General features: G+C 35.1%; 2 protein-coding genes across 3 annotated transcripts; one reads left to right on the top strand and one right to left on the bottom strand.

The window, feature by feature from the left end:
- The first annotated feature begins 2,939 nt into the window (after nucleotides 1–2,939).
- LOC129807963 (chromatin complexes subunit BAP18) lies at nucleotides 2,940–9,703 on the top strand. 2 transcript variants are annotated; one of them, XM_055857587.1, is made up of 4 exons: nucleotides 2,940–3,061; nucleotides 3,280–3,368; nucleotides 9,214–9,312; nucleotides 9,387–9,703. In XM_055857587.1, the coding sequence occupies exons 1-4, from the start codon at nucleotides 3,044–3,046 to the stop codon at nucleotides 9,652–9,654; spliced, it is 474 nt and encodes a 157-aa protein (XP_055713562.1). In that variant the 5' UTR covers nucleotides 2,940–3,043; the 3' UTR covers nucleotides 9,655–9,703. The 2 variants fall into 2 exon arrangements, with proteins under 2 accessions (XP_055713562.1, XP_055713561.1); XM_055857586.1 differs by having other exon boundaries at nucleotides 9,211–9,312.
- LOC129807962 (probable RNA methyltransferase CG11342) lies at nucleotides 8,432–10,473 on the bottom strand. The gene has a single exon (XM_055857585.1). The coding sequence runs from the start codon at nucleotides 10,444–10,446 to the stop codon at nucleotides 9,736–9,738; it is 711 nt and encodes a 236-aa protein (XP_055713560.1). The 5' UTR covers nucleotides 10,447–10,473; the 3' UTR covers nucleotides 8,432–9,735.
- Nucleotides 10,474–11,430: the final 957 nt, after the last annotated feature.

The following is an 11,430-nucleotide window of genomic DNA, read 5'->3' as shown; positions in this document are numbered from 1 at the left end:
CACAATACACGAATTAGTTTTTTTTTAAACTAATTAGTGAATATGGATTTCAGTAAAAAAATGATTAAATCAGAGAATGCAATCACAATGTGCACATCGAATGAAAGATATACTTTCACAATCAGTTTGAGTGCAGGTTTCCAAATGAATTTTTCCAAAAAAATTGGTTTGGGTCTTCGACCTTTCTAATCTTTTATAAAATTTCAATAAAAAGAAAGAAACGATAAAAAGAAAGAAAGAGACGTATTTAGAAATAGAGAGAGAAGAATAGCTGTTATGAGTGCCAAAAACCTATTCTTCTCTCTTTATTTCTATATACGTCTCTTTTTTTCATTTCGCCTCTTTTTATATGAAATGTGTAAGTGAGAGTGCAAAAGAGAATGCTCTTCAGTAGGTTAGACAAAGATACCAAATAATTATATATAATAAGAGATTTTATTTTTATAATAATGCATTTTATTTTCAATAAATTATTGTGAATAAACGAATTAGGATAGAAAATTTAAACCAAAAAGATATGAAAGAATAATAAATTCTCTAACTTTTAGGCATAGTTATTTGACATATAAAATGCTCTATTAAAGTGGGAAAATTACTAGAAGATGGAAAAAACACAGAAAAATGCAACATTTTGGGTGCTCTTTTTCAAAAAATCTTTAAAAAATATACTTCATTTTCATCGTAAATGCTTGATATGTTCACAAGAGTTATAGAGGATGAAATTACGCGTCAGTTTAGCTTTATGTGACTACCATCGGATAATTAGAACCGGAGATATGAATTTTTGAATTTTATAAAACATCAAAAAACTAAATAGGGGAAGTGCTTATAATTTTGGACAGTCTGCATATAAGCATCGATATCCTAAGTTTGAAGTGCCATATTTTCAATACTAATTGACTTTTCTTGTTACTCTCTTTTCAGAAGGATTGTTTAGAAACTTGGCAAGCTATTTATCATCTCATTTTTACTAAAATTAGTTTTAATACGTTTAAAAATGAATTGATATGTAGAGGTGAATTTGACTCTTATTTTGGACAACTTGGTTATTAATTTTTACAACTTGTCTGTAAATTTGGACAGATAATCCGCCTCAACAGGATGCCCATTGTTCTTCATTTTATGAACCAATCTTACCAAGTCCTCTTCCTGGTCATGTAAGGGAAACGTGGAATGTCACAAGAAGCCCAGAAACTTTCCATATCATTCATTAAAGTGAGTTGACTTCGGTACTCCAAGTACGTGCGGATTCGCTCATTCCCTGCCCTTTCCGGGAGCCTTTCAAGGCATTTCTCACTGCATCTCTTTCGTAGAGATGATGCTCCTTTATTTCTCCAGGCATTTGTCCAACCTAGTCATCACAAAAGCTAAAACTTCACGAAATTTCGTGAGAAAAACACCTGTCCAAAATAAGAATCATCACCTCACTGGTGAATGTCTTAAAAAATTTCCAATTTTTCACACGAAAAATATAATTCACAAGGCAAATCTCACTTCAGGTCAAATGTACAAATCATCAGTAACGTGAATCAACACAATATTCAATGAATATTCAATAATATCACTCAAAAACAGCGAACAAACTTTGTTAGTACTTCACCAAAACTAAATAAGACTGAAGTAAGCCACGAAGTTCTGTCATATTTCTCGTAAGCAATTGCTCACACTGAATTTTCAACAAAGCAATTTCAACTCAAATCATATTCAAATTTTAACGTATTTAGTGTTAAAATATTCCAAAAAGGAACAAATATTTAGATAGAATTCATTATTCATCAAATATTGGAATAAAAATCCATCATTTTAATCAATTTATTTTTAGTGTCCAATGTTATCCTCAAAGTGTCCAAAATAAGAAACTGGACAAAATTAGAAGCATTTCCCCTATGCTTTTTCAAAAAAATCTAGAGGTGACCCGGACAAACGGATTGCAGATTTGAGGTCCTTAAATGACCCTCTAACAAGTTTTGGCACTCTCGTCAAAGACACCCACAACGTGTCGCACAGTGTTATTTGACTATTTCGTGTACACATTTTAAAAGTCGAATTGAAATGCAGAATACAAATTGACTTTATTTATTTTTTAGGAAAGCCCATTTCCAAAGCTACTGCAGTAAATAGCAACTGAATTCAGTTATTCAGTTATTATCAGAAGGTGGTTTATATTATCCAACAATAAAATTCCTTGATATAGCATACACAATGGAAGCAAGGTTTTCGAAGTACAACCCCGCAGATTCCATTTCCAGATACCCCAATATCTTACGAACTCTCCTTAATGAATCAGTATATATACTCTGTTCGGAGGAAACGCGACAACAATGAATGAGGAAATCCAATTTCAGGCCCAGCAGAAGAAAAATAACAAAAAAAAATGAAAAAGATCATTAGTTAAGGTTGAGAATTGTTTGTAAATAATTTGTATATGTTTTAAATATTTCTGTTAAAGTCACTTGGATTTACATAATTTTCTCGTACTTTCCTCCCTTGGTTTTTGTCTTGACAATTTTATAAGTAAATCGGTGATCAGAATATGTTTTTTTTTTATCTCCAATGATATTTTGAAAAACTTCCAGAGCGACCACCTTCAACGAACAATATTTAAAAAGCGATCACACGACGTCATTTTACATGCTGTCAAAAATTTTCGTCACTTTATTTACATCATGGGTCATATTCATATATGACCCGGAGTTTTTCCGAGTTTTCACGCAATGGAAATTTTTTTCTCTCAGAACTATTATATTTGATCATAAAGCATTAGGAATAACTCAATTTTACATGAATTCACTTGCTGAATAAAAGTTGACGCGAAAGAGTTAACAGAGGCTACGACAAATGCTGATTCAACTGACGGTATTCTAAACAGTTTAACGGTCGTAATATTCAAAATTGCGTTGTCCCAAAATGTACCGCGTGCAGACATTTCTTTTGTTGGGTAGTTTATATGGCAACACTTCTGCTTTTTTGTAAATAAATCTTCGTAGCTTGGGCAGATTTCTGGAGTTTCCTTGCAGATTTGTGCCATTGTTTTCCATCAACAATGAATTCAGCGACAAAAGTAAGTATAAATTGAACTACGATACATTTCGCCATGAGATCTTTCGTGAAATTGTATTCATTTGGCTTTAATGGGCCATAATTCAAGCATTAGAATCATTTTATGTCTGTACCTGAGATACTCTCCTGCTTCCAAGATACCGGTGTTATGCCCTGCTCCTGAATCCCTGCTTTGTGAAAATACTTTAATGATGTTGAATGGATCTTACATCTTTGCAGGTTGGTGAAATTTTTACCGCAGCAGGCTCAGCATTCAATCGACTAGGAGAATTGACAATGCAATTGCCAACGGCTGATGCTCCTGCTGGGTAAGTTGATGCAAATTTATTCTTTTTATCGTATTCCGATGGATAAATCGAATTCTGTGGTAATACTTGGGAGGAGTAATGCAGGAATAAATATTATTAAGAATAAGAATAAAAAAATCAACATTTTTTTTTAATATTGAGTGTTTCTCCGAGGGATAACTCAATCCGGGAAACGCTTTTAGGAATCAATGAGATTCCGGGAACTCGAATCAATTCAATGATTGAAAATATATGAGTTATCCCTCGTTACTAATGATCAGTAGGGGAATTCTGTAACAATATGACAATGTCATATGACAAATTTATTTTTTATGTGGTAAATTCGGAAGAACTAATTGCAATTCCGACTCATATTAGTTACTATAAGCTTCAAGAAGATCCTTTCAATGGCCATTTGATGCTCACTAGGCTTTAGTGGTCCTGTCCTGTAGGGGAATTCTGTAACAGTATGACAATGTCATATGACAAATTTATTTTTTATGTGGTAAATTCTAAAGAACTAATCCAATATCCAGTTCATATAAATTACTTAAAGCTTCATAGAGCTCTTTGTAATGATCTTTTGATGATCATTGAACTTTAATGTGGTATTGGGAGCGGATTCAGCAGGAAAAGTGAGAATGTCATCTCAGTGAGTTCGAAATGAGACTTCTCACTTGAGCTTTCCACTTCTCACCTCGAAAATCTTGTCCGCACTAAAGGGGATTTGTATTATCTTATGTTCTTCAGCCTAACACTAGAGTCATTTTATCACAAATTAACTTGGTATTTCTTCACCAATTTGCACTCTCACTGTTTAATTGCTCAACGAAAAAATACTCAATTTGATACTACGATTTACAACAGAGCTTTTGCATTGCGAATATTTAGCCGAGAGTTCCTGCATTTTTTATGCTTTCGCAGTCCTGCTTTTATGAAAAATTCAAAGGGACAGATAATCCTAACCGGCTTATGTAGGTGAGATTCTTAACGTGAGCTAACTCGGAGTGCATGAAAATTCGATTTGGAGCTGAAGTTGGGAGACGCCATTCAGTTATCTTGAATCAAATTCGTGAAATTATACAAATTTTGTATTTAAACCAAAATATCAAGGATTTGGATGAACTGACAGAAAAGTGTTATATGGGTGAAATGTAGACCAGAATGTTCTCTATAATTTTGCCGTAGAACTTGAACTCATCGATTACTCAGAAGCCAAGATAAGCGAGGTTTTTTGTTTCTTAACTCGTTTTTTTCATCCAGAGTGCCCCAAGTAGTCATTTGTTGAACTTCAACTATATCAAAGAATTGTTGTATTTTGCGGGACTTTCCATTTAAACCCCTATTTTAAGTGTCTTGGTGGAGTAGAGGCAGTCAAATTGGCATCTGAGTGATTTCAAAGCGTTATTATTGGAAAAATCATTTTTTTCACACTTAAACGGCAAAATCGGAGTGATAGCGTAGTCTGAGTGGAAAATGATGTATGGACGAAATGTAGAGACAAATGTGCTCTACAATTATGTTGAAGTAATCATCAAAATCGGTTCAGCGACAGTCGAGATAATTGAGGTTATGTGATATTGAAATTGGTTTTTCGACTGTGGCGCCCCTGGTGTTGGTTCCACGAAGTTCAAATATTCTAGAAAGTTGTAGCATTTGGTGAGATCTTTCGTTTAAGCCCTCATTCATCAAAATCGGTCACATAGAACCGGAGATATGATTTTTTGAATTTCGTGAACTTTGACCCCTCATATCTCCGGTTCTATTGAAACCACAGCGCGCATACGCACCATTTTGGAAACGTCCTAGACTGGACTACAACATACTAAAATTTCATTAACTTGCACAATGCCGTTTTTGAGAAAAGTGACTTTGAATTTCGATGAATTTTGACGCTATCACAGCGCCACCTGTGGTGACTTTTTGAACTTCCATCTGAAAGTGCTCATCGAGACGAAACCAAAAAGGTAAAATTTAGGTCGCTATGTTAATTAGAACCGGAGATAGAGGCCGGTCAATGTTCGAACTTTGACCCCTTATAGCTCGGGTCAGGGGTTATGGATCGACTTAAGGTTTTTTTTGTTTGATAGGTATAATCAACGGCTACAACATACTAAAATTTCAGCCCGATTGCATTAGGAATTTTTGAGTTATTTAACTTTTAAGATTTAAAAATTTTCTTTTTAAAAAAAGCGCCCCTAGCGGTGGTTTTATGAACTTGCGATGTTAGAAGGAAAAGTGGCATTTCACGAGAGCTTTCCAAAAAGCCCTCATTTTTTAAATTTTGACAATTAGAACCGGAGTTATGGCCATTTTAAGAAATTTTTTTTGGACCCTTATAGCTCGGGTCAGGGGGGTCGGGGGACCTTAAGTTTGGTATTGATGGAAACCTCTAAGGCCCAGATATAACATACTAAAATTTGAGTCCGCTGAATGCCATAGGGGCGGAGCTATTGAGAAAACAAAAAAAAGGGGGGTCTTCAAAATGGCGGAAGGAGGGGTGGGGGGTGGGGGGTCTATGCACCAAGTTGCAATTTTCACCCGATATATAACCTTTGCCGAAAACCGCAAGTCGATACCTTTTTTAGTTTAGGAGCTATTAAGCTCCAAAGAGCGGCCGGCCGGCCGGCCGGCCGGGAACGTAACTTAGCCACATATATATTCGGAATCAGGGAGTGGCGAAACGGATTTTGGCCAAATTTGAGGTCGATCGGACGACATGAAATTTTGTTAGGATTATAGTAGGTGAGATTGTTAAGAATCTCACCTAATATGCCACTCTGTGATATAAAATGTTCTAGTGAAAAAATCCAAAATTCATATACAATTGAGTTGCTCGCAGTCAAAGAAGTCACTAGCCAAGAAAATTAAAATTGACTCTAGATTTATTATATTATAAAAAAGAATGGATCGACGATGGATGTGAATTTTATTTCCTTAAGATGGATTGTTCTTTCAGCGAACATTGATATTATGGAGAGCAATCCAAAAATGTAAGACACAATTTTCCGGAGCCTTGAACATCTATTTATGTCTTTTTCAGTTGTTTTTGGTTTGTCTTTTTTGAATATTAGTCGGGATTTTATGTAATTTTTCCTACATCAGTTATTGAAATTATAATTAAGAGAGAATTTCCCTAATTTCTTTACAGCAAAATAATTATCTCCTAACTATAATTTCAATAACTAACGTGGAAAATTTAGAGAAAATCTTGAGTAATTTTCAAAAGAAAAGACAAACCAGTAACACCTGAAGAAGACAGAATGACAGCGAATAGACTAGGCCTTTACAAATATGTATATAGTGCTACAAATGTCACTTTATACATATTCAATTCAATTCAATTTATATATTTCTCCTCAATTAATGCTTCGTTGCGTCTGCCGCCGACTTACCACGACCGATCTCATCAGGTAAACGGCAGAAACCCTGAATCATAGATCGTATATGCCAGGATTTATACAGTTTTATGCAGGATTTATGCACATATTCTCATATCTATTAGTGTACTCACGGTATGATTAACTTACTAAATAGTTCAGAGGTGTGCAAAAACCGTTGAAACCGAATATACGTCAAAACAAGTTTGTTCAGGTAGTGTTTTGACCATTGACGTACATGTTTCATTTGACGTTTATTCAGTTTCAACGGTTCTTGCACGCCTCTGAAATAGTTTATTTATAATATTGAATAATTAATATTCTCCTGTTAAAAGTATTGAAAGTCGTTTAAATATCCGTGATAAATAAATTAGATGATCTAGATTTTAGATTGTATAGGGTAAGTGTGCCAAATTCCGGCATAGTTGCTTGCAAGCACCAAAGTCTCAAGTTTGAAATGTAATTTTTTTTAATACAAATTGATTTTTTTTGTTATTTTTTTTATAAGGAGTGTTGCTTGGAACCTTGTAGACAGTCTATCGTCTTCATTTTCTCTACATTATTTTTTGATACATTTTAAAATGAATAAAAATATAGACATATAGCCTTGGTGGCCTATTCCGGCCACCTTCATTCTCATAGTTCCTTGCCCTTCCGGAATTCTTCCAATGTCTATTTTATATCAATTCGTTCGTCGAAGCGACATTTTTTTGTTATTATTTGCATTTTATAATCTCTAGAGTATGCAAAAACTAAAAAATCATGGAAATTCGAGGAACAAAAAATGTGGCCGAAATTGCGAGCTGGCCGGAATTTGGCACATTTACCCTAGATGGTGTTTGAAAGGATAATTTTACATGAATGATACTAATTAAATTATTTAATTGGCTTGCAATGATCAATTTTGTTTTAACTCTGGTAATAATCATGATGTTACCATGAATTTAAGATAAAACATGTAGTCTGCGCGGTCATATATAGGCATTTGCCAATAAGATCTAAGGTAGGGTGGGCAAAAAAAAGGAAAAAATTTCTTTTCCTTTACCAATCTTATAGCTCAGTTATTAGTTATTATTTGTTTTCTTATAGTTCACTCACTTCTCTACATTTATTACTTTACCAGTCTGTTTTATTAATAGTTTTAATTGTTTTTTATTGACTATTTCAAAAATATTATTTGAAAAGTTAAGAAGACTACAATATTCAGGGTGTTTTTTGTGTTCAGAAAGTATTAATCTTAATATTAATCTTATATGTGACATGGTCATGAAAATGATAGAAAAATGGAACAGTAGAGATTCAGTTAATGTACCAATATGATGATAATTATGGATAGTGATGATCTGCAATTGTTAAATATTAAAAATACATAATTACAATTGTAGCACTTTTTTTTTTTAAATTTCTTCCATTCAACTTTTCGCTAAATAGAGAGATCAAAATTTATAATTGTAAAAAAATATTATTTTTAAAGCAGAAAGGCAAAATATACTTTTTTTTCAATTTTTTCCTAAAAAAAATTGGACTTTGATTTAAATTATAGAATATTAAAGTTCTGGATATACGGAATATTGGAGTTCTGCCAGGGTTCGAGGACTCATAGTGTCTAAAGGCCTCTACACATTGGGAGCAATTTTTGTCAAAATTGCATTTTTGACAGAATTTTGACGTTTCCCCCTACAGCAGTGCAGACGATTTCTTTCAAAAAAAAAAAAAGCTATTTTTGACGAAAATTGCTCCCAATGTGTAGATACCTTAAAGTTCAAGATGACTGCCTCTATCGGTCGCTTTTTGTAAAAGGCGTCATTCTGTTTAATTCTCTTCCGAGTGATTGCCGTATTTCTGCGGCTGCTAGTCGTAATTTCTATCTTCAGGCTGGATCCTAGAAGCAATTAATTTGTTTCTTGAACACTCTTAATTCTGAATTCTTGTCATTCTCTATTTTTTATGTTCCTCTTTTTCTGATTTTTTTTTTTAATTATCACAATTGTAAAAGGGATGACCCTATTCTTGTGATTAAATAAAGTTATAATAAAAATAATAATAAATAAATATGAATTAAAAGTGATATTTGATAAAAGAAAATCAATTATTTTGTTTAATTTCCTCATCTTTCATTCTCACGGGAACTCATTTCAGTGGCACTTTTCTCACTTTTGAGATTCTCACAAGGTTCTCACTATGCAGCTGAATCTCATTTCCGAAAGCTCTGTGACAAATTTCTCACTGGACACTCAAAATACACTGTGATCTGTGATTCTCACAGGGTTCTAATTTTGCTGCTGAATGGCGTGTTCGAAAGCTTTTGTGACTTTTTTCTCATGGGAGATTCTCAGTGATATTCTCAAAGGTCTGCTGAATCCAACCCCAGGTTCCGAATTTTACCACGTAAATTTGTCATACTGTTACAGAATTCCCCTCAGTAGACCACGTCCTTCTACTACTTATAGAATAATTCTTAATTTATTTCATCCTTTTGGTAGAAGCAAATGGACAGATGAAGAAATCGAAATGCTTCGATCGGCAATAACGCACTTTAGTGAGGATTTAAATAAGATTAGTCTCCGCATTAAAAATCGCACCGTGTAAGTTCTTCATCTCTCTGTTTGTATTTCTTCTGAGGATTGAATTGGAAGCCATTTCACTTGTTCTTTTCTAGATCCCAAATTAGACAGACTCTGAAGAAGAAGGCCTTCGAGGAGGCAGGAATTCCCGTGATACCCGTTCAGCAGCAAGTGCAGCAACAAATACCCACACAGCAAGTTATTGTGAAGTCCGAAGAACAACCTGGACTCATGGGCAAATCCGCTGAAGTAATGATGACCCTCAACAGGCTGAACACCCAGGAATCGGAAGTTGATGTTGAGGAATTGGCGACACATGTAAAGTTGGAATTTGAGGCAGGACACGAGGAAGTTGCAGGATGAAATGAACTTCCTGAATTTCTCTTATAAAATAAATCTTAAGATTGATTTATCGGTTGTTTTCCTTCCTTCCACGATGAAGCATCAGACCACCACTTTTCTGTAAATATTAATCCTTCTCTTCCATTTCGTTTCGGCTGATTCGTAGATTTTCCCAACTTGGCATTCATTCTCCAGGAATTCACTTATAGCCACATCAACTCCATCGCATAATTCCAATTTGGGAAATTGAGGGAAATGCTTCTTTGCCTTGGTCATCCTCCTTACAGCTGTCCTATAGCACTTCCACGGCTGTGGCTCAATAACTACTAAATCCGAGAGGGTAGATGCACGTTTTAGGAACATCTTAAGCCCCTCATCTCCATGATTCAGGTGAATCCACATTGTGATAGAAAGGCACAAAACTACATCAAAATTTGTCCGGGAATGGCATGAAAGATATTCACCAATACATTTGGTGTCTTTCATAAAATCTAAATTCAAATACTTTATGTTGCTGGGATGAGCATTATCTTCCTGGGCACGCTCAATCAACACAGGATCTATATCAATGCCCAGAATAAATACATCCCTCTTGGAGTGTTCTCTGATGAATTTGTAGAAAAGCTGAGTGAAATTTCCAGCATTGCAACCAATGTCTAGAACCAGTAACTTCCCGTCTGTACTCTGCCAGTTGCTCCATACACGTGATGGGAACACAGCAAGACGTTCTTCTGGTGTGTTGAATTGATAATAATTAATGAAATTCCCAAATTCAACGGCTCCCGGATCATTATTGTGATACTCGAGAGACATCGTGGAACGTGCAACGCAGTCCGGGCTAAAACTAAAATAAGAAGAAGAAGACATTGATGTTGGAAATCTCGAACGAAGTTTCTTAAAATTTTCCACAAGTAATTGCAGCCAACTTTAAACACAAAAAAAACAAAAATTTGGACATAAACGGAAAATTTTCTTGTTCCAATTGTTTCTGATTTACTTACACGATCACGATGCTTTTTTCTTTATATATATATGTAATCCATTTGTTTAACGTTCGGTTACTCTCAAGATATATTATAAGTTGAACAGATAGATGGCACTGAGACCCCGCTCTGTACGGAGAGAAAGAGTAGAAAATGTACTTGCGGAGGTTTCAGAGACAGTTTTTGTGTAGGATTCGTGATGGGAGGTCGCTCTGATTCTGAGCTGATCCTCCTAAAGTTTACATAATCAGAAGGAGGGATGAGGAACCCTACACAGGAAGTGGACTGCGAAGAGATTGCATCAGAATTTATGTTCTTCAAGAATTACTGGTATTAGATTTTTTGTATAAAAGAAATTTTTTATAGGAGATGACAGCCATAACTTATCGGAAGCACACGAGGAATCAAATGCATTTCATTGCTCAGTACCTGCTAATTTTTAGCCTTACGGGCTTTGAGGACGTAGGTTCTGAGCCAGAAATAGTATTTGGGATATTCAGAATCCGCTTATTTTTTGCCTTATGGGCTTTGAGGACGTGGATTCTGGGTGAAATAGGTAGCTCAGAGTCTGCTTATTTTTTGCCTTACGGGCTTTGAGGACGTAGACTCTGGGCGGAATAGGTAGATCTCGGAGTCTGCTTATTTTTTGTCTTACGGACTTTGAGGACGCAGACTCTGGGTGGTTAGGCAACTTGGGGTCCGCATATTGTTGGCCTTCTTGGTTGTGAAGGTGTGGACTCTGGGGTTGTGCAGTACTTGGAGAATGCGCATGATAATCCGGAGGGGTTAAAGTGTGCCTTCTAAGTACGATGAA

This window comes from Phlebotomus papatasi, chromosome 3 (genome assembly GCF_024763615.1).
Source record: "Phlebotomus papatasi isolate M1 chromosome 3, Ppap_2.1, whole genome shotgun sequence".
Classification (NCBI taxonomy): Eukaryota; Metazoa; Arthropoda; class Insecta; order Diptera; family Psychodidae; genus Phlebotomus; species Phlebotomus papatasi.
This window is presented reverse-complemented; position numbering and strand designations above follow the sequence as displayed.